Source organism: Bos javanicus, chromosome 1 (genome assembly GCF_032452875.1).
Source record: "Bos javanicus breed banteng chromosome 1, ARS-OSU_banteng_1.0, whole genome shotgun sequence".
Classification (NCBI taxonomy): domain Eukaryota; kingdom Metazoa; phylum Chordata; class Mammalia; order Artiodactyla; family Bovidae; genus Bos; species Bos javanicus.
The window spans coordinates 3,235,339-3,258,319 of NC_083868.1; the positions used below are offsets into that span (position 1 = coordinate 3,235,339).

The following is a 22,981-nucleotide window of genomic DNA, read 5'->3' on the forward strand; positions in this document are numbered from 1 at the left end:
TTTAGTTACTTGCTTTAACAATGACCTAAATTCATTTTGGGTCATGCTGCATTTTGTACATTGCCAAGTCTCTAGCTAAGTAAAATTCTCCCTCTCCTGTGCTTTTCTTACCTTTAATTTGGCATAAATATCCAAGTCACCCACCTAGTTTTAACAATTATATAGAGTTTTTTTTTTTTTTTTTTAATTAAAATGGAGTTCCTGATAAAGCTAGCTACTTTTCTCGTACAGCCAGGCTTCAGTTCAATGTTTCCCTTAGGAAAGTAGCCTGTGCCCGGTACCACAGCCAGGCTCCACTCCAGCCGGCTTCTTTGTGAACTGGGCACACAGGGCAGACTTTTCATAACTGTGAAGTAAGTCTGACCCCTCCTCCTGCCAGTAACTGTTCACAGCCAGCTCTGCCATGCATAGCTTTATTTTGGTTGAAGAATTACTATCCCAAATAGAAACAGGATTCCTCCCCCCACCACGCCATCCAGTTTAAAGAATCATTGCAGTTAGTTACAACCTATCTAAAGATGAGGAAGGTCAATTTAAAAATATTTTCACATTCAGAATTTATTCTACAAAGGAGAGCTGACGTTAAAAGGCAAAGAATGCTTTGAAAATTTTATTCTACAAGTGGAAAAGGAAATGATGCATTGTCTTCAGCTTATGAATACAGATATACTAATAAAATTATTATCCATAAAGTTGAATTTCCATAGTAACATTAACTCTCAATGAAAATATATTTCAAAAAACAATGAAACCACATCATCATCACAGATGGGTGTTGGAAGTTTATTCATAGCGATTTAGCATAAACTTTGTATTGAATGTGAGTTTTTTAAGTCCATTTGATTATCTGATAGAACTGGGCATGAACCAAACTCATCTGCTAATTCAGTGCAGTTCTCCATTTTACATATCAACACTTGCATGGATGAAATAAGTTGTATTTATAAAAGAACTTATTTAGCAGAGAGTTTAAAAAAAAAAAAAATTTCATGGTACTTGTTTAACCACCAGAGTAACAGACTACACAAAGCTCCTTTTTTTATTTTTTGAGTATGTATACTTGACCCCTTCAGAATGAAGAATAATTGAGACAGGAAACAGGGGGGGCATTCAAAGTAACCGTATTGCTTTTTGTTTGTTCTGATTATTCAGTGGGCTCTCTCTTTCCCAGGTGAAAACAAACGGAGTCTCCGCCGTCAGACTGGACTCGCCATTAAAGAGTGACCCATTTGAAGACTTGTCATTGAACCTGCTTGCTGTATCAAAGGCTCAGCCATCTGTTCACACCCCAAACCCAAGGGGGTTGACGCCGTTGCCTTCTGCAGCCCCAAGTAACACCAACACTCTGAGTTCTGTAAGCTGCATGCCGACAATGCCTCCAATTCCAGCCCGGAGTAAATCCCAGGAAAACACGCGATGTTCCCCAAACCCGTTCATCCCAAGCTCGAGCAGCACAAATCCTTTCACCGACAGGACCGCCGCTCCTGGAAACCCCTTTCGAGCTGAGTCTCAAGAATCAGAGGCCACTTCATGGTTCTCCAAAGAAGAGCCTGTTGCTCCGAGTCCATTCTCTTCGCTGAGGCCTCTGGATCAGAACAGTAGCAAGCCTTCATCCTCCCTGGATGGGTTTAAGGACAGTTTTGATCCACAGGGCCTGTCTGCACTAACAGTCAGCAACCCCAAAGGATGGGTAACCTTCGAGGAAGAAGAGGACTTTGGTGTGACAGGGAAGTCAGGGTCCACTCGCCCAGATGTTTTCCTGGGTAAGCAGCTGAGCTCGTCTCCTGGCTCCAAGGTGATGCTTGGTGATGACTGGGGTAGGAGTACCGATGTGTCTCTCTGTGTGTTGCCAGCAAGACCACCACCCCCACCGCCTGTCCCTCTGCTCCCACCTGGCACCACCCCTCCCGCAGACGCTTTCACAGCCCTGGCCTCTAAGGCATCACCCATGCTAGACTTGACAGAAAGATAACGTCACACAGTAGAGAGTCCCTTTAGTTTTGGCAGGGTACAGCCAAAAGATTTGGGCATTCGTTATTCATGATGTGCAATAAGTAATTGTTAAGTGCACTGATGTTGTCATGAAATACCACTATTTAATGTGTACAGAGTTGGAATATGTGTATATCAGAATTAAGGAAAATTTTTTCTCATTATTAACTGGAATTTTGGTGTGTTTCTGTTTGGATAAATAAGAGAGAGTAGAAGCCATAAAAAGTGCTCAAAGCTATTTTAGAAAACAGTCCTCATTTAGAAATTCTTCATCAGTCTCCTTTAGAGCATCTCACAAAGCCCAGACAACTTCTAGACGACATTGCTGCCAGCCCTTTCCTACTTGTCAACAATTGGTATCTATAAGTATTTACCAAAGAGCCGTCAAAGGTATACTGGAACAGAATTTAGAAAGACATTGCTTAAAAAAAAAGTGTATACACACACAAACACACAAATGTATACACTTACATACTGGTAAAATACATCACTTAAATTCTAGGGTATAAGTCAGACCAAATTTTTACCTAAAAGTTGTAACAGAGTTCTCTTTTCCATATAATCAAATGGATGGTTGAAAATGAAATTTGGACATTTCCATTATCTTTCTTTCCAAATCTAGAGTAATCTCACGACGGAACCAGAATTTGCCCCCGTTGCACACCCACCCCTTCTGACACACACACCACACACCCCCTTGTCACTCTGGTCCCACACCTCTGCCTGCTTTTCTGGGGGAGGAGCTTCTTGCAGCCGGAAGTAGCATATTGTGTGGACCGACCCTCCTGTCCTTTCAAAACAGCACGCTGGCTACAGATAGCAGGGAGGCACGTGCCACCAAATTCAGTGAGAAGTAAATGGGAGTTCAAGGTCCACGGAGGTGTCCGAGGATGGCCCTCCTCGCTTCTCTAGCTGGTGAGCCGGGCAGCCCCGACCCTGGGGGCGCTGAACTGGAATCTGCTGCGTGTTCTCTCGCCCCATCTGTGATGCTGCTTTATGTTCTTAGAGGCTACACCTCAAATTAGCTGTGGATTTTGTCTCCTGCACTGCCAGTATGCAGCTGATCCTGCTTTTGATTAATTTTATGAAGACGTTCATGACTTATAGAGAATGTAGTATTTTGATATCATTGAGGAAATCCCAGTCAGAAAATTCCTGGAGCAATAGTTGTTTTGTTGTTAGTTTGAAATCACTTTTACCCATTATATTAGCGTTTTATACAAAGAGTTGTAAATGTCACCTGAATTCCGTTGTCCACATTTAACCTTTAAACATGTGCATTGGGGGAATATCAGAAAATGGAGTTCACGACTAAGAATACATAAGATGTAAAAAAGCACAGCAAGCTGCATCGCACTTAACCACATAAAGCAAAACTATTAGGAAAAAGCACTTTTCTAAATGCTCAAATGTTATCAGAATACTATATTTATAAAAGTAATTCTCTCTCTATTAACAGCCAGGAATTGCTGTTAGAAATAACTCTCGTGAGTTTTATATTGTGCTTTTGCGGGGGGTGGGGGGGTGTCTAATCATTTCAGCAGTAGTATATTTTAAACAGCAGTATTACTACAAGCAATGTGCTTCAAAATGTGAATTAACTTGTTGAAACTGTGGCTTTAACATCTGTGTGATTAGTGTATATGGTATTTGCTCTCCGTTAGGAAAATAACTCTTTATAAACTTTAGTGCGACTGCAGTTCTGTGAGCAGTGTTTCCTATTGAATAGAAACTACTGTCTAAAATACACATATCAAGCAGCAGCTCAGCCTTTATCAGGAAATTCTGCTGATACTTGGCAAGTTGCTGAAAAAGTGCACAAAGTTATGACAGACAGTTAAAGGTACACTGCAAATAACTAGCCATTATTCTACATATTATTACAATATGGACCAGTTCTGTTAAAAGCAGAGCAGAAACTAGACACTAAGGATCTCTCTGTGAGTTCTTTGTTCTCTATAGTAGATTGCTGTTTATAGGTAAGAACTTTATTGCTTATGTGGCACACAGTATTTATAACTATGTACTTTATAGGAGTACAGTATTAAAGTCAGTGGCATATAAACACTGAACATATCCTGTGAAATTTGCTGTCGTATGAAATAAATATACCTGTCTTTACCATACTGACTGCTTTGCTCAAAAGGGAAGAACTTTTCTCAGCTATTTTCCTTTAACTTTACATAGATGAGTTTGGCGATGTTTGAAGATTAATTCTTACTGTCAAATCAGTTGTTTTTTTTTTTCCAAATCAGGTATTTTAATTCAAGATGTTATTCTCATCCATTGTATTTCTCTGTGTGATTGTTGTTCAGTCGCTCAGTCATGTCCAACTCTTGGCGACTCTATGCACTGCAGCACGCCAGGCTTTCCTGTCCTTCACCATCTCCTAGAGCTTGCTCAAACTTGGGTCCATTGAGTCGGTGATGCCATCCAACCATCTCAGCCTCTGTCTCTATGTGATACTTGTGCTGAAAGTAGGAAGCTATTCTCAAATTACTAATTGTCATTAAGAAGTCATATGCTTATTCTGTAAGAAAGGCCCTCATTCAACATCTTGCTGGCTTGAAAATAACACAGGAGGCATGAATGATGATTTTCTGACCCACAGCAAAAGAAACAGCTGGGGGGTGGGGGTGGGGCGGGTGAGGGGAGCAGAGGGGAAACAGGCTAACGAATAGCCAGACAAAAGAAGAGATTGCCTTAAAAGACCTAAAGTAAGAGACTGAGGCTGGTGTTCCTGTGAGTATTGCCTTTTTTTCAGATTGCTATTTCAAACAATAACCTTGATTCTTAAATAATTCAATTATGTTCATTAATCTCTGTTTAAGAAGTTACAGATACAGAATAATAGGCTTTGTAAAAACTTTTTATTTTAAGGTAACTGTAGATTTGTATGGGCTTCCATGGTAGCTCAGACAGTAAAGAACCTGCCTGTCAATGCAGGAGACAACAGGTTTGATCCCTGGGTCGGGAAGATCCCCTGGAGAAGGAAATGGCTACCCACTCCAGTATTCTTGCCTGGAGAATCCCCTGGACAGAGGAGCCTGGCAGGCTACAGTGCATGGGCACAGCATAGCAACTAAACAACAACGTGCAGTTGTAAGAAATAATACAGAAAGATCCCAGGTATCCTTTATCCAGTGGTAACATTTGCAAAACTATAGTGCAGTACCACAGCCAGGACTTTAACATTGATATAAAAGATGATTCCATCTCCCTGAAGATCCTGCGTGTTGCCTTCTCCCCACTTCTCTCCCATCCCATGCCCTTCTCCTGTGTCCTTAACTTCTGGCAACCACTAATCTATTCTCCATAATAGATTCTGTTGTCCATATTCACTATGATTTTGCTACTTGAAGAATGTTACATAAATGGAATCATGTGTGTATAACCTTTTTTTTTTTGACTTTTTTACTCAGCACAGTTCTCTGGAGATTCAATAGTGTGTTCCTTTTTATTGTTATATAGTATCCCATGGTATGGATGTATCACAATTGGTTTAACCATTTATTCATCCACTGAAGGACATTTGGGGTGTCCAGTTTGGGACTATTATAAATGAAGCTGCTCTGAACACTCATCTCAGGTTTTTATGTGAACGTAAGTTTTCATTTCTCTGGAATAAATGACCAGGGGTACATGCTGGGTCATAGAGTGGTAGCATGCTTGGATTTTTAAAAAGCTTCCAAATTTTCTGCTAGAATGATGGAACCATTTTACATTCCCATCAACAATCTATGAATGACCCACTTTTTCTTATCTTTGCCTGAATTGCATCGTGGCTTTGTCTTCACCCTAAGAGCTAATGATGGTGAACATGTTTTCATGTGCTTATTTGCCATCTGATGCCTTTTTGTGTGTGAAATGTGTCTTTTGCCCATTTTCTAAATAGATTGTTTTTTAACTGTCATGTTTTGAGGGCTCTTTGTATATTCTAGAGACTCCACCTCTATTGAATATGTGCTTTGTAAATATATTTCTCTGTCTATAGCTTATCTTTCAGCCTCTCCACATGATTTATAGCCAGATCCTAAGCCCTGCAGGTCCACAATTACCAGCATGAGTGATTGACACAGGAAAACCAAACTCATGTACAAAGCAAAATGCCACTTTATTAATGTTAGGAAAAAAGTCTGACCACATCAAGATATCAAACGTGGAAAAATGGGAACTCATACATTGTTGGTGAGAGGGCAAATTGGCACAGCAATTCTAGAGAACAATTACATAACATCCAGTAGGACTTCCCTGGTGGTCCAGTGGTTAAGAATCCACCTGCCAATGCAGGGGGACATGGATTCAATCCCTGGTCTAGGAAGATTCCACATGTTGCTGAGCAACTAAGCCCATGCACCCCAACTGCTGAACCTGAGTGTTAGAGCCCATGCCATGCAACAAAAGAAGCCACACCATGAGAAGACAGTGCACCACAGCTAGAGAACGCTTTCAGGGAGCAACAAAGACCCAGCACAGTCAAAACATGACTAACTTAAAAAATACATAAATAATGTCCAGTAAGGTTCATATATTCTATCACAACAAATTTGACTTGGAGAGAAATTCTAGGACAAGTGGAGTAGGAATGCACATTGTTTGTAATGGTGAAAACTGGAAAGAAACTAACCCTCAAGAAGGGGATGGAGTGACATATTTCTGGTGGAATACTATGTAGTAGTGAAAATAAGTGAGTGAAATACTAGTAAATTTCAGTATGGAACCATAAAGCAAGGTACAAAATAGTACAGTATGACATTCAGTTCCGTTCAGTCGCTCAATCGTGTCCGACTCTTTGCGACCCCATGAATCGCAGCACGCCAGGCCTCTCTGTCCATCACCAACTCCCGGAGTTCATTCAGACTCATGTCCATCGAGTCAGTGATGCCATCCAGCCATCTCATCCTCTGTCGTCCCCTTCTCCTCCTGCCCCCAATCCCTCCCAGCATCAGAGTCCTTTCCAATGAGTCAACTCTTCGCATGAGGTGGCCAAAGTACTGGAGTTTCAGCTTCAGCATCATTCCTTCCAAAGAAATCCCAGGGCTGATCTCCTTCAGAATGGACTGGTTGGGTCTCCTTGCAGTCCAAGGGATTCTCAAGAGTCTTCTCCAACACCACAGTTCAAAAGCATCAATTCTTCAGTGCTCAGCTTTCTTCACAGTCCAACTCACACCCATACATGACCACTGGAAAAACCATAGCCTTGACTAGACGGACCTTTGTTGGCAAAGTAATCTCTCTGCTTTTCAATATGCTATCTAGGTTGGCCATAACTTTGCTTCTAAGGAGCAAGCGTCTTAATTTCATGGCTGCAGTCATCATCTGCAGTGATTTTGGAGCCCAAAAAAATGAAGTCTGACACTGTTTCCACTGTTTCCCCATCTATTTCCCATGACGTGATGGGACCAGATGCCATGATTTTCGTTTTCAACTAATGTCATCTTCGTATGACATCAGTTATATCAAATTTAAAACATACCAAACAATGTTCTCTATTTGTTAGGGATACATATGTGTGTTATGTATGTATGCTCAGTCCCTCAGTTGTTTACAACTCTGTGACCCTATGGACTGTAGCCCACCAAGCCATGGGATTTTCCAGGCAAGAGTACTAGAGTGGGTTGCCATTTCTTTTTCCAGGAGAAGCTTCCTGACCCAGGATCGAATCCACATCTCCTGGATCTCCTGCATTGCAGCCAGATTCTTTACCTGCTGAGCCATGGGGGAAGTCCCACATACGTGTGTTAATGGTATTAAAACAATTTTTTTTCAGTACAGTAAAAATTCTTTTCCTCTCTGGTTGCCTGATATCTAGCAGTCAACATGAGTGCCCCATTAATTATCTGTATTGGAGTGTTTATCACTACTAATGGATTGCTTCAGCAGATACAAATGCTTATAAGATGCCCTTTACCCTAGAAAGGAAACAGTACCTAAAATATTTAGATAAGCCAAAGTACATAGGAACACACAGATGTCATATTTGTCTTCAAATTCAGAACCCACTTGGGTGACAATACAATAGGCTTTGGCATGATGTATGATCACTTAAACTACAATGAGGAAAAGCTATACACAAAATTTGTATGACACGGCCTGGGTGAGAAGAAAAGGACCTTAAGAAAGCACAGAAGGGACTGCAATGAAGAATACAAAGGCAAATAGCAGTGCTGTCAAAGATTAAAGATGGTGCACGTGTTCGACCTGTGACAGAGTAGTTAATGGGCTTCCATGGTGGCCCAGTGGTAAAGAATCTGCCTGCCAAGTCAGAGACCCTGTTCAATCCCCGGGGCACGAAGATCCCTTGGAGAAGGAAATGGCAACCCATTCCAGTGTTGTTGCCTGGAGAATCCCTTGGCCAGAGGCTGGTGGGGTACAGTCCATGGGGTTATGGACACAACTTAGCACCTAAACAATAGCAACAATGTAAAGTCGGTAAGTACAGAACTGGATGACCAGTACAAACATGGGTTTTCTATTCTTTTCATTCCTTTTACATTTATTAAAAATTATACCCCGAGACCCTGTCTGTAATACATGAGTGTGTGGATAAATGGTTCTCACTACCTAGAAGGCTGTATATAGCAAGTTTTAAGCAGGAGTGGCCTGATGGATACTTAGTTGGATTCAGGAGAAAATCGGAGGAGGATCCTACAGCCAGCAGTCAGGAGGTAGGTGAACCCAGTAGACCCCTTTCTCCCTCTGGGTAAAAGACATTTGCCAGTCTGACCAGTACTGCATGTTCCAGGGTCTGAGTGATCCCTGCCCTGACAGTACTAGAGACGAAAACACACCTATCTCCCCGCTGGGCGCCATCCCCCTTCTATCCAGTATCATTCTAGCAGTCTTCACATGAGGCTCTGGGTTGCCTCGACGCACTCCCAGGCCTACAGTCTCCCACTTTCTTCCCTCTGCCCGGGGAACTTCAGGGATACAGATTTCAACGCAGGGAATCAAAAGTTTCAGGTACACGGAGTGCCAGGTGCTTGTAAAATTCAAATCAATTCGTATTCGGCAACGGCCCTTCCAAGGAGACAACCAGGGGTGAGGACCTTGCACTACTTCGATAGCTTTGCAAGCGCCTCGTGCGTGAGCAAGGACTCAGTGCAAATGTTACCCATCCCTTTAAGACATTCCTTGACCATCCTATCTAAAAAGTCAATCACCCTGTTTGTTTTTTTACTTTTTAAAATCTGCCTTATCCGTTTATGTTTGCTTTCTTGTTGTCACTTACATTGATTATAAGCTCCGTGAGAGCAGTGACCCTGGACCTGCCGCCCTGTTTGGGAATAAACAGCGCCCCCCACGACTGCCTTTAATAAGAATTTTGCTGGACAGTGAATGACGACAGTTTGGGGAGCGTCGTTCCGGCGTCAGCCGCGCCAGATACACTAGACTTGGGCATCCGAATCACCCCGCATGGAGAAGTACGGGCACGTTCCCCGATTCCTCAGTCCTGAAGACCAAAGAACCAACAGCCGACGGTCTCTCCTCAGCCGTGCGTCATGGCCTCTCTCCTCAGCGCTCCAGACCGGAAGCAGCCGGAGGCGTTTCCGGAAGTGGAGACTGCGGAAGGCGGAAAGGCTGGCGAGGCCTCGAGCGACGGTGGGAACACTGCTGTGGGGGCTTGGCGTCTCTGGGTGCCCGCCACCACTTCCCATTCCCGGTCGAGCAACCTCCCTGCGCCTCCCCTCCCAACTCCCTGGATGGAATCTCGGGCCCCCGGCGAGCCGACCCAGCGGCCAGAACTCCCCTCAGCCGGCTGGTCGGTTTGAGGGTTGCCACGGCAACAGCCACTTCCGGGAGCGGGGTCTCGGCGAAGTCAGCTCCGGCGGTGCGGGGGCCGATCCGGGAGCCTTTGCTCGGCTGCACCTACTGTCCCGGTAGTGGAGGGAGGCCCGGGTCCCCGCGCACCGTAGCTTCCCCAGCCTCAGGGTCTGCCCTTGAGCCGTGGGCCCCAACCCCCGCCCTCAGATCGCGTTTCTCTGTTGCTCCTGGCAGCAGGCACTTCCGAGAGCGGGTACTGTTTCCCCCTAGTCCCCTCCCTCTCCCCGCTCCCAGATCGTGTTTCTCTGTTGCTCCTGGCAACAGCCACTTCCGGGAGCGGAGCCGTTTCCCCCAGTTCCCCTGCCCAGTCCCAGCACCGCGAACGCTCGAACCCGGGGTTCCGGCCTCCCGGCAACCGTTGGTCGGTGATCTTCGCTGTCCGCCCGCGGGGGTGGGTGACCTCAGGCCGCTTGTCCCGGGCCTTCCGGCGGGGCTCCCGCAACCACCATGGTTCTGCTGCACGTGAAGCGGGGCGACGAGAGCCAGTTCCTGCTGCAGGCGCCGGGGAGCTCGGAGCTGGAGGAACTCACGGCGCAGGTGGCCCGGGTCTACAACGCGCGGCTCAAGGCGCAGCGCATCTGGTCAGGTGCGGCCCGGCGGCTTGGGCCTGGGACGGGAGGAGAGAACCGGGCCCGCGGGGACGGGGTGAAGTTGGGCGGGACCCGCCAGGCCTACTCGGGCCGGCTAGGGGCGACCGAGGGTCAGGCCAGTGAAGACTTTGCGAAGACGCGCAGCTGCCGGGCTTGAGATGGGGACCACGGGTTTCCCCAGGGATGCTTCCAGGAGCGACTGCACCGCGTGGGAAATCAGTCCTGAATATTCAGTGGAAGGACTGATGCTGAAGCTGAAACTCCATTACTACCTGATACAAAGAACTGACTCACTGGAAAAGACCCTGATGAAAGATTGAAGGCGGGAGGAGAAGGGGATGACAGAGGATGAGATGGTTGGATGGCATCACCGACTCAGTGGAGATGAGTTTGCGTAAACTCCGGGAGTTGGTGATGGACAGGGAAGCCTAGCGTGCTGCAGTCCATGGGGTCGTAAAGAGTTAGACACAACTGAGCGACTGAACTGACTGCACCGCGTGGAAGGGTGCTCGGAGCAGACGGGACGGGCCCTTCCACGGCCTGGGGAGTCGGGATTGGGCCTCTAAGCAAAACAAACCGACCTAAGTCCCGAAACTGAGGAGGGGGGAGGGGGGAGACGGGAGGTGGCACAGGAGAGAGCCGAGAGCCTGGACCCCAGAGCACGTGTAGGGGATCTCCACAAGTGTGAGAGGTGGGACGATCCCCGGGCCGATTTTTAAGAGTGTTCTCTTTTGAGACTTTGAAGATAGAGCAGTCTCCGGGGGGGTTTGGGGCGGGTGGGAGAGCCACCCAGCTTTGGGATGGTTTTCAAGGGCGAGAGAGACTCGGCGTTCTTGCCTCCCTCCGTGTTCCCTGCTCTCGGAAACAGCCTGATCCTCATGTTACAGTGTTTTGGTCACTGCCCCCCGCCCAACCCCCACCCCCCCATCCCCAACCCCGGAGCCGTGACGGCCAATGCAACTTTCCACCGCCCGGAGATGTTCCCTGGCGGTGCCGTCTAGCAGTGGTAGTTGCTGTAAGTCGTGTCCGACTGTTTGCGACTCCGTGGTCTGTCCACGGGATTCTCCAGGCAAGAATACACTGGAGTGGGTGGCCGGTATCACAGGTGGCTGTTGAACACCGCCAAGACACTGCATTCTTTATTTCAATTCATTTAAATGTAAATTCTAGCGGTAATGTGCCTGCCAGTGCAGAAGACTTAAAAGCCACAGGGTTCAGTCCCTGAGTTGAAAAGAGCCCTGGAGGAGGACATGGCAACCTACTCCAGTAATCTTCCCTGGAGAATCCCATGGACAGAGGATGCCTGATGGGCTACAGTCCATGGGGTCGCAAAGAGTCGGACAGGACTGAAAGGAGTTAGCACTCAGAGCCTCCTGAAGCTCCTAACTGTTGCCTTAGGCAGCACAGTACTTGACAGTGTGTTAGTCCAGATGTGATCCACGATGTGATTGTTTGATTTTTGTACCATAGAGTACTCCTTAAGGATCATAAACTATCCATTCCTTAAGAACTCATTTGTGGGTCATATGTATCGTTTCTTAGTAAAATTTACCTACTCCAGACCGAGCTCAATTAAGTGTTATTTTAAAATCAAAGCATCTGGGGGGAAAAGGGCCTCAGCTTCTTTTTCTGTGAAATTATCAATTGAAATGTGGTGCTGATTGTTCAGAGTCTCATTAGTGAATGGGAAACCCATTCACTTAATCTGTGCTACCTGTTCAGTCGTGTCTGACTCTTTGCATCCCCATGGACTGTAGCCCGCCAGGCTCCTCTGCCTATGGAATTTTCCAGGCAAGAATACTGGAGTCGGGTGCCATTTCTTCCAGGGAAATCTTCCCAACTCAGGGATCCAACCCACATCTGGCAGGCGGATTCTTTTCCTAGTAGCTCAGATGGTAAACCATCCGCCTGCAATGCAGGAAACCTGGGTTCAGTCCTTGGGTTGGGTATGTATTCAACTTCTCAGTGAATTTCAATTTATGCCTCCTGAATGCCAGGAGGTATAACATAGCACAGAGGATTGGCACACAGAAACTGCAGCCTGTTTCCGGTGGGTGAGCCCCCAGACTCTGCTTCTGTTGATCTAAGATGCATCGGTGCGCATTTGTCAGAGGTCAGGGACAGGTATGCCATAGCAAGTGACATCTAAGTGTCTGCTAAATAAAATAGCCAACGGGCCCCTGACTTCTAGGAAGTTTCCATTCCAGTGAAGTGTAAGGTGTTATAATAATGACTGTGATGCATATTGTCTAATTTCCTCTTGTTTTTAAGAAATGGAAGAATTAGCAGAACATGGTGTATTTCTGCCTCCTAATATGCAAGGACTGACTGATGAACAGATTGAAGAATTGAAATTAAAGGATGAATGGGGTGAAAAGTGTATCCCTAGTGGAGGCTCAGTATTTAAAAAAGATGACATTGGACGGAGGAATGGACAAGGTAATCCAGCATTTTTCTTCTCTGCACATGCCTGAATATAACAATCAGTGTGAAAACAGTCTTCAAGTTAAAAAACTGACCTCAGTATTTCTATTCAAAATTACAAAAACTGTACCATATAATTCCTTGTTGTTGTTTAGTTGCTAAGTTGTGTTGAACTCTTTTGGGACCCCATGGACTGTAGCCTGCCAGGCTTCTCTGTCCATGGGATTCTCCAGGCAAGAATACTGGAGTGGGTTGCCATTTCCTTCTCCAGGGGATCTTCCTGACCCAGGGATTGAACCCTGGGTTTCCTGCATTGCAGGCAGATTCGTTAGTGTCTGAGTCACCAGGAAAGCCCTTATTAACTCCTTATAGCAAAACACTCGGAGAAAGCGATGGCACCCCACTCAAGTACTCTTGCCTGGAAAACCCCATGGATGGAGGAGCCTGGTAGGCTGCAGTCCATGGGGTCGCAAAGAGTCAGCGACTTCACTTTCACTTTTCACTTTCATGCATTGGAGAAGGAAGTGGCAACCCACTCCAGTGTTCTTGCCTGGAGAATCCCAGGGACGGGGAGCCTGGTGGGCTGCCGTCTATGGGGTCGCACAGAGTCAGACATGACTGAAGCAACTTAGCAGAAGCAGCAAAACACTAATCCAGGATGAATTAGATGGAAAAGAAGGCATCTGTCTTCTTGCTCTTACTAAGTTTCAGCTAGCTTTTAAATGTAGTAGATGAACCACAAGAAATTACCAACTTTATAGGCAACAAATAATTGAAAATTGGCATTTTCATATCGTTCAATCTAATAGTCTGAGGGGATAATCATTGAAAATATATCACAGGGCATGTTTTGTTACAGTTTGTACATCAGAATTTATTTAGCGATTGTGTGTGGAAAGAGGAAATAAATGTCAGCCCAGTGGTCTCCACTTGAATTGAGGACAGGCCGCTCTCGTACAAAGCAGTTTAGGACAGGCAGAACTGAAGAAATTAGTCTCCTTTTAGTATATGGTTGTTCATGTGGGATTGGAGGGGAAAAGGGATGATAACCTATTTTGATACCATATCCCTTTTAACCTGCATAAAAAGCTCCCTTTAAAAGATTATAATTGATCAGTTAACAAACACTTAAGTACCTATTATACCCTTAAAACACTCTTAAAAGCAAAAGAAAGAAAGTGTCCATGCAAAAGAAAGCCTTTGCATACTCAGAAAAAAAAATAATACTGAGGATAATAGGAATTTCTATTAATGGTATTTATTTTGAACTTTAACCTAGAAAATAATAATGGTTGTCTTCCACATCTTTTCATACCTAAATCCATTCTCAATTTGGAGAGATTTTTTTTTTTTTTGGCTTTTTAGCTGAAATTGCATCAAAGAAATAAATCATGGTACTTGTAAAAACAGTTAACAGAACATTACCAGTTCATTATTCATCTTTAAATCAAGATTGTGTTAATCACTTTGTCTTAGTACAGTTTTGTATTTCTAGTATTTTCAATGACTAAGTACCAGTGTTATTTATTAAGGGTATCAAGTTTGAGAGATCTAACTAATAACTAACTTCTGACGTCCAGCTTTCCTATGTCCTTTGCCTGGATCCATTCTTGTACTTTCTCTCATCTCACTTCCTCCCGACTCAGACAGAAGGGGTTACGAAGAATCCTAAAGATGGCTGTTTCTCTCCCCCTTCCCTTTTTTTATTTTTAGCTCCAAATGAAAAAATGAAGCAAGTTATAAAGAAGACTATAGAAGAAGCCAAAGCAATAATATCTAAGGTTAGCTTTTTAAATGATATTCTAAAACTTGTCTTTTGAAATACAAATTCCAGTTAATGGCTTCCAGAGTTATCTGCCAGCCAGCTTTTTTTCATTCTTTCTTTTTCTCTCTCTTTCTCTTTCTGTCTGTCTCTCTCCTCCTCTCCTACCGCACCGGCCCCCCGCCCCCTGACCCTTCCTTCCAGAGGCAAAGGAAACAAACATGTTTAGAGTGGGCCTTAGCTTGTTTTTTTCTTTCCCTTTCTTTCCCGCAATCCTCTCAGTTTCTTCAGGTCAGACAAAAATGGTTATTGGCTTGTGTAAATGTAGTTCAAACATGAATTGGTGCTCATATGCTTTTTTTTCCTTCTTGTTGAGCTGTAGTTGATTTACCATGTTGTGTTACTCTCAGGTACACCACCCGATTATAAGTTATTATAAGTTATTACAAGATACCGAATATAAGTCCACGTGCTATTCAGTAAATCCTTGCTGCTTATCTATTTTATGGGTCGTAGTCCGTTAAGAACTAAAGAAAGACGAATAGGGCAGATGCGAACCTTGTGGCCGCTCACTGGATCTGCAGGATCTGATTGACACAACACGTGTGTATTATGAGTTAGCTCTTTGTAATTATCTGAAGTACTTACACACAAAATACTTCACTGAAGGAGAAACATAAGTCAGACTGTTGACAGGCATAGGCTGTGAGTCTGGAGGACAGTAATTTAAGGATTTTTCAGGAATTGAGTGGCTTTTATTTACGTGTTGCTGATGATCATTGCCCCACCCTCCCTCCACCGGGTTAGCCAGGGTCTTCTTCCTGGATAACTGCTGCTTCTCCTGTTCCGCCTAGTGCTCTGGATATCATTGTGATTCCTAAGCCAGCGAATCCTTCAAGTGATTCAGGGGAGCATGCTTTTCTGCCTGTCAATATAGGAAAGGCTTCGGTTCGACCCAGGGTTTACAAAATGCATTTGGCTGCAGAGACTTTTTTTTTAAAAGGATGAATGTGAAAGTCGCTCAGTCATGTCCAAATCTTTGTGACCCCCTGAGCTGTAGCTTGCCTACAGGCTCCTCTATCCATGGGATTCTCCAGGCAAGAATGCTGAAGTGGGTTGCCATTTCCTTCTCCCAGGGATGTTTCCAACCCAGAGATCGAACCTGGGTCTCCCGCATTGCAGGCAGACTGTTTACCGTCTGAGCCACCAGGGAAGCCCAGAAGGATAGATAATAACTAGTAACATGTAGTCAAGTTGGCCCATCCCAGAACAGATGAGGAGAGCAGTGGCCTGGGCCCTGCTCTGCCCCCCACTCCACTCCCCAATGCCTCCTTCTGTGGAAATCCTTCCTATGCGTTTATGTCACTTATTTCCTTTGCCTGTGTGTATTTTTATGTTGTCATTTCATAGTTTAGAGACAGCTTTCACAGGTCTTCCAGTCGCTTTTCTGTAGCAGTTTGCCCAAAGTGGCAGAGCTTGTGGGGCCAGGGCTCGATTCTCACCCAGGGCCCTTCCGCGCTGCCCCCACATGTAGCCGGCCTGGCTCCCACCTCCCCAGACCTGCCACGTGGGGGGCAGCTAGCCCCGTGGGTCAGAACACGCGGCAGGTAGGTGGGTGCTCAGATCCCAGCAGGCCCACCGTCCAGCCCCTGGGCCCCGAGCCTCTGCCTCCATCACTTGGGTTCCTCCGGGGGAATGTGGAAGGTGGTGGGGCATCCAAGCTGGGGCCCCTTGAGGGTGGGCAGTGACATCTGTGCACTCCTCCCCGGGACCCACCCTCAGCCAAGAGCGGGAGCCCAGGACCGCAGGGAATCTGTCATCCTGAGGCCGCACCTTGACTTTGTCTGTCCCCTGCCGTGGCACCTGGTCAGGACCACTGCCCTTGGTATCAGTGGAGCTTTTGTAGAAAGTGACCCCCTGGTGCCCCTGTCTGGGCATATTGGTGGGGGGGTGGCGTCCTGTGGTCGGGACCACTGCCCTCGGGTGACCCCGGGGCTGGTGGACCCTCACACCGCCTGTGGGCCTGGGCCCCTCCTGGGGAGGCCTGATACATGTGATGGGGGTTTCTGACTTGGAAACAATTTCATAAGCCATCCTGGGAGTAGGTAAGGCAAGAGAGGCCCCCAGAACCTCAGGCCCGATCCTCCCGGGTTTCTGAGAACCTGGCCGCTGTTTTCTTTCCCCCAACAGACATGACTACCTTGGTGCCCCCAGTGGCCCCCAGGCTGCAAATCCAGAAGCCTCTCCCATCTGACTCCTGAGTCATGCCTGACTTTGCACCACGTCCACGGGTCTCCTCTGTCCTGGCTCCCTCGCAGCTTCTGGTTGCTGTTTTCTCTTCATCTTGCTGCTTAAATCCAGTGTTTCACCAAGTGTGTTAGCATCAGCTCTCTTCTCTTTCTGTTCTTTCTTCCTTGTCATTTTATCTTCTCTGCCAAATACCAGCTTCCACTCTCTACAGATAATTCTCCAGTCTCTGTCCTGTACCCCAGCACCCTTGTTTACTTGCAACCTGGGTTTCTTTCACCTGGAAGTCCATCCAGCCCTTCAAACTCAAGTTTTCTAGGGCTAAACTCATGGATTCCTCTGCCGTGTGTTCTGTAGCCGGGAGCTGGCCCTTCCTGCAGACTTTTCATTTCTATTAACACAGCCGCCAGTGTATCAGGGTTCCCTTCGTCACTGCCTCTCTGTCACCCGAATGCTTTGTCTGGTCCCATACCACCCACTCCCACGATGCCTCTTGAATCCCAACTGCTCCCCTCGTTTCCACAGTTACCACTTTATTTACAGTCCCCCTGATAGTCTTTGTGTTCAGACGTCAGCTTAGGGGGCCTGCAGTTCAGTTCGGCTCTAACACTGACTATCCAGCGCTCGCGCAGACACCATGCTAAAGCATGAGGTCCCCGACCAGACTTCCCTGGCAGTCCTGTGGTTAAGACTCTGCGCTTCCAAAAACAAACCAAAAAAAAAAGACTCTGCGCTTCCCCTGCAGGGGGCATGGGTTCGATCCCTGGTTGGGAAGCTAAGATCCTGGGATTCTTGCCCTGTTCTCTGCACTTCACCCCCTCGATGCCGCTCATATTCTGCGTTATCACCGAGGTTATGGTGGCTGTGGCTCAGCCCCACAGACAGATCAGAATCACTTGGGTAGCAACACCACCTGATTCTGTTTGCTGGCGTGGGTCTTGTACAAGAACCTGATTGACACCTGTTGAGTTGATTGGCCACATCATAGATAACAGTGCCCGCAACCACTTTCAGAAACAAGTAGAAGCCAATGTCTGCATGACCATGGAGATGGTGAATGACGCCTTGGACCAGCTTCGAGGTGCCGTGATGATAGTTTATCCCATGGGGCTGCCGCCATACGATCCCATCCGGATGGAATTTGAAAATAAAGAAGATTTGTCAGGGACTCAGGTATGTGGGTGGCTCTTGGGGTCTCTATAATGTGAGTTCATGCCTACCCCCGCCCCAGGGCAGAAGCCGCTCATATTTGACCTCATATTTGTCCTGATGTAGTTTTTGCTTCATACACAGCTTTCTATCTTGCTAGGCTCGGCTTCAGAGCAGGGTTGTGAATTCAGGGGAGGACCGCAGAGATCTGCTCCTGGTTGAGGGCTTGGCGCACACACACAGGAGCGGCAGAGGAGGGAGGAGCTGAGAACTTTTCCCGTTTGCTTTGGGAAATGGGAAGCACTGGGAAGCCAGGAACCTCATTTTTGCCTGTTTCTGCCAGATGTCTTGGTCCCATTGATGGAGTTTTGTGTTCTAGCCTTCCCTCTTGCTCCTGAATATTTTCTTAGCTTTATGATCCACTTTCGCTCATTTTTCTCATTTATTCCTTACCCTGTGGGGCAGTATCTTTTCCTCTGAGCCATCTTACATAGGAGGGGGATGCAGAAGCAAACTGACAGCCCCGTTATACCCACATAGGTCCTCCTCAGCTTATGATGGGCTGTGTCCCAACAAGCCTAACGTAAGTTGGAAATATTAGATTAATAAATTGAAAATGCATTTAGTGCCCTCAATATCATAGTTTAGCCTCGCCTGCCTGAAATGTGCTCCAGAATACTTAAATTAGCCAACAGTTAGAAAAAAATCATCCAGCACAGAGCCTATTTTATAATGTGATTTACTAAATACTGTGCCGAAAGTGAAAAACAGAACTGTTGTCTGGTACAGAATGGTTGTCAGTGTATGGTTGATTACTCTGGTGATCATAAGCTCACCGCCACGGCCCAGCATCCCAAGAAGATATCACACTCTTATCACTAGGCCAAGAAGAGATGAAAATTCAAAATTTGAAGTATGGTTTCTACTGAATGTGTATCCCTTTCACACCATCACATGGTCAATAAGTCACAGATGAAATTGTCGTGAGCCGAGGACTTTTGTATTCGAGCACCCAGCAGGATCCCCGTTTTCCTCCCTGGCCGTAGTCTAAAAATCCATCTCAGAGGGACCTTACATCATGCATGGATGAGGGTGCCAATGAGATAGGATACCCCCACTTCCCAGAGCAGGAAGTTACCCGAGTCAGTGCGCGAGTGGAGACTGACAGGGAAGGTGCCCAGGTGAGCGAGGGCGGTGAGTGGGCAGGGAAGCTGGTGCTCCCTGGGGCGCGAGAGGGCAGGGTGCTGGAAGCCTGTCCCTCACCGGGAGGGGCACTGACCATGCCAATGCCCAGGAAGCCTTAAAGCCCGTTCTCAACCGTGGCCCCCAGGCAGGGCTCAACGTCATCAAAGAATCAGAGGCACAGCTGTGGTGGGCAGCCAAGGAGCTGAGACGTACCAAGAAGCTTTCAGACTACGTGGGGAAGAATGAAAAAACCAAAATCATCGTCAAGATTCAGCAGGTAAGCGCTTTGACTTTAATGTGTCACGGCTGGTTTTTTTTAACTTACTTTCACACTGGTAAAAATTTACAGTAAACCTGAAAGATTTAAAACTCCCGATGCAGGCACTCTAATCCTGTTTGGTCCAAGCTTAAAACTGTCCTCTATACGGAGCAACGAAAACTGGAAGGAAAGGGAGATCAGTTGACAGTATCTGGAGTTTGTTTTTTCTCAGTTTAAAAAATATATTATTTCCTTCTGGCGGGGCGGTGTCTTCATTGCTGCTCAAGGGCTTTCTCCAGGTGGGCTGAGCAGGGGCCCCTCAGTGTGCTGTGTGGGCTTCTCGTTGCAGAGCAGGGCTCTAGGTGCTCAGGCTCGGTATTTGCAGTATACGGGCTCAGCTGCTCGTCAGTGTGTGGAATCTTCCAAGACAAGGCGTTGACCTGTGCCCCTGCCCTGGCAGGCGGATTCTTAACCTCTGGACAACCGGGGAAGTCCTCGAGTTCCTTTAATTGGGGGGAAAGGAGAGTGTACCAAGATGATTTTAACTTTAAAAATAGGGCTTACAAGTAACTCAAACGTTTCTCGAGATGAAAAATATAGCCCCGAGCACTGGTCTCAAGCTTTTCAGAGTGCTGATGGTCTGTGAACGAGGCGGAAGGCTGGAGACCTGTAAAGGCCTGGTGTAGAGCTGTGTGCCTGCAGGTTGCTGTGTCCTGTGCTCTCTCCTAAACTGTTCTCTAAAGTTCGGGGGAAACAGGGTGGCCTCCACGATTATCACTACCCCTTCCCCACTAGACCTGCAGTGGCTGGCTTGGGAATGGCTGTAACCAACATGCACTCCCCAGCCTCCACTGTGAGGGCCCAGAGCAAGAGTGAGACTCCCTTGACGATTTGCTTTGGATGATGAGAGATACATGACCTGTTTCAGATCAGTTCAGTTCAGTCGCTCAGTCGTGTCCGACTCCCTGTGACCCCATGGACGGCAGCACGCCAGGCCTCCCTGTCCATCACCAACTCCTGGAGTTTACTCAAGCTCATGTCCGTTGAGTCGGTGATGCCATCCAACCATCTCATCCTCTGTCGTCCCCTTCTCCTCCCGCCTTCAATCTTTCCCAGCATCAGGGTCTTTTCAAGTGAGTCAGCTCTTTGCATCAGGTGCCCAAAGTATTGGAGTTTCTGCTTCACCATGGCCTTGTTTAGCCATCCACAAAGAACAGTTCGGGCTTTGGGCTTCCCAGGTGGCAGAGTGGTAAACAGTCTGCCTGCCAGTGCAGGAGACCCAACAGACAGGGGATTCCATCCCTGGGTCAAGAAGATCCCTGGAGTAGGAAATGGCAACCCACTCCAGTATTCTTGCCTGGAGAATCCCAGGGACAGAGGAGCCTGGTGGCTACAGTTCACAGGCTTAAAAAGAGTGGATCCAGTGGAGCACAAAACAACAACCGCAGCAGCAAAGGCAGTTCTAAGACGTGAGCTGTAGCCTCCCAGGTCAGCCACAGAAGGCCTTCACCCACAACGCGCTGTCCCCTCGTCTTTTCAGAGGGGCCAGGGAGCTCCAGCTCGAGAGCCCATCATTAGCAGCGAGGAGCAGAAACAGCTGATGCTGTACTATCACCGAAGACAGGAGGAGCTCAAGGTACCGTGGGACCAATGGGTTTTCACCAGAGCGGACACTTGGGGTGTTCACTCCTCTCCCCGATGCCTCACCTGGGGCAGCTGGGGGCCATGCGTCCTGCAGGACGTGGCGGGGGGACCTTCTGAGCTGCAGCCTCACCAAGGCTGTGGGGGCCCTGCCAGTGTCCCTCTGCGTTAGAGTCTGGTGGTGTCCTGCTTCTCTGGGGAGGCGGGGAGCAGGGAGATTGGTCGTGGATTCTGTAGAACACTTTCCTGGAATGCCCTCCTGAGCGAAACCCATGTGTTTCTAGAAACTGGAAGAAAATGATGACGACTCCTGTTTAAATTCTCCGTGGGCAGATAACACTGCTTTGAAAAGACATTTTCATGGAGTAAAAGACATAAAGTGGAGACCCAGATGAAGTTTGCCCGTTGACGAAGCCTTCCGAAATACTAGCTCACCGTTCTTTAGGTAAAATGACAATAACCCTAGCTTAAAACAAGACAGCTGCGCCCTTTGTGAACGTTGTTGAAATCTCTAGTTTTCCTTTCAGTTTGAATTTTTAAAAGTGAGTTATTCAAGGTTTTGGAACGTAATAAACACATCCTCAAAAGAATCTGGCTAAATTATTTTTATAATCTGTCCACTATTTGAGGCTTTTCTTTGGCTAGATACTGGAGGTATAGTTTCCTTTTTCTTCCCTGATTGTTTGATTGTACATTCTCAGGATGTTGAAGGTACCTTTTCCGCCACAGTGAGTCGGGTGCACTGTGATACTTGGCCATCAGTGGCCACTAGAGGCCGCCCGATGCTGAGTCTTGTTTCAGAGACGGCCGTGATCAGTCAGAGGGTCTAACCGTAGTCTCCCAGCTTCAAAGCCCCCGGATGATAACCTGGCTGGCCTTGTCTTCCAGGTGTGAAGGCCGCGCCTGTGAGGGAAGTTGGGTGGCCAGAGCAGGCTAGCCTTGAAACGGGACAGATCCCTGTGTCATTTCTGGGCTTTTCCCGAAACCGAACACAGACCCTGGTGACAGACGGTTGTCCCCGTGGGCTCAGCCTGCAGCTCCCAGCGTGCTGAGCTTGGCACCTAGATTGCCGGAGGCGAGCCATGTTGGCTCGGTGGCCATCCAGCCACAGGATGCCTTGGCTCACTTGCCATCCCGCCTGGCTTTCTGGTTCACCTTTTTGAGTTTTAAATTCTCCCAACTCATCTCTGCAAGTGTGGATGCTTCGTCAGCTCAAGGACACCTCTCAGGCTGTGCCGCCAGGGGCGGCCCACACATCTGGTCCTGCTTCATTTGGCCCATAGAGGACTCTTCTCCCAGCAGGAGGAAAGGCATCGTGCTCACTCCGAGGAGGAGCTAAGTGACACGGATGCTCCCTGCCCTGGTCTCCCTTGTGCCCACTGCTGTGCTAGAGCCCAAGGCAGGAGCCGGGACCCTCAGTTCCCAGGCCTGGTCCCGTAGTGTTAGGCAGGGACTGGCCAGGTCTGCCCCTGCCCTTCACACACCAGCGAGGCTCGCTCAGACTCTTGTGGGTTGCCATCTCCTCCCAGAGCTGACTACCTACTCGCATTTCTGCTGTTCTTGAGACTGCATCTTCTAAAGTGGCTTGTAACTTGACTGTACCTTACTCTTAATTGAGTGTCAAATTTTGTATAATCAAGTTTGCATTGGTTTTCTTGTTGACTTCCATTCTTTTAATTTTTATTGAAGTATACTTGACTTAACAATGTTACTTTTAGGCGTAACATTCATTATGATCTTAAACGTCTCCGTGGAGAGCTTGTGTCCTTAGATGATATAAAGTTTGCAGTAAGATCCTGTGACTTCACTTGAGAAGCACCCGCTCTAATCAATGTCTAGTTGATGTGCAGGCATGACAGCCACGCTCGACTTGCAAATAAACGTTAAGCCACATGATCACAGTAGCTC

General features: G+C 47.1%; 2 protein-coding genes across 18 annotated transcripts in view; both read left to right on the top strand.

Annotated features, from left to right (window-relative positions):
- The window catches only part of SYNJ1 (synaptojanin 1), a 91,078-nt gene extending 86,960 nt beyond the window's left edge, over positions 1-4,118 (top strand). For 11 of the 15 annotated variants that reach the window (XM_061415757.1, XM_061416189.1, XM_061416103.1 and 8 more), the window contains one exon: positions 1,172-4,118. In XM_061415757.1, the coding sequence (XP_061271741.1) occupies positions 1,172-1,972 (801 nt within the window). In that variant the 3' untranslated portion in view covers positions 1,973-4,118. The remainder of the gene's footprint in view (positions 1-1,171) is intronic. The other 4 variants (XM_061416672.1, XM_061416764.1, XM_061416853.1 and 1 more) reach the window with 1 other exon arrangement.
- Positions 4,119-9,305: 5,187 nt separating this feature from the next.
- On the top strand, positions 9,306-21,663 carry CFAP298 (cilia and flagella associated protein 298). Of its 3 annotated transcripts, XM_061417997.1 has the most exons (7): positions 9,306-10,402; positions 12,678-12,845; positions 14,544-14,611; positions 17,854-18,012; positions 19,319-19,450; positions 20,973-21,068; positions 21,358-21,663. In XM_061417997.1, exons 1-7 carry the CDS (start codon positions 10,264-10,266, stop codon positions 21,466-21,468), a joined length of 873 nt encoding a protein of 290 aa, XP_061273981.1. In that variant the 5' UTR covers positions 9,306-10,263; the 3' UTR covers positions 21,469-21,663. The 3 variants fall into 3 exon arrangements, with proteins under 3 accessions (XP_061273981.1, XP_061274053.1, XP_061274144.1); XM_061418069.1 differs by lacking the exon at positions 19,319-19,450 and having other exon boundaries at positions 9,577-10,402; XM_061418160.1 differs by lacking the exons at positions 9,306-10,402; positions 14,544-14,611 and having other exon boundaries at positions 12,768-12,845.
- The last annotated feature ends 1,318 nt before the right edge of the window (positions 21,664-22,981 follow it).

Excerpts from the sequence above, each read along its gene's own strand:
- CFAP298 (XM_061417997.1), top strand. The coding sequence starts at position 10,264 with ATGGTTCTGCTGCACGTGAAGCGGGGCGACGAGAGCCAGTTCCTGCTG. Across the intron at positions 12,846-14,543 it reads TGGACGGAGGAATGGACAAG|CTCCAAATGAAAAAATGAAG; the intron begins GTAATCCAGCAT and ends TTTTATTTTTAG. Across the intron at positions 19,451-20,972 it reads TCATCGTCAAGATTCAGCAG|AGGGGCCAGGGAGCTCCAGC; the intron begins GTAAGCGCTTTG and ends TCGTCTTTTCAG.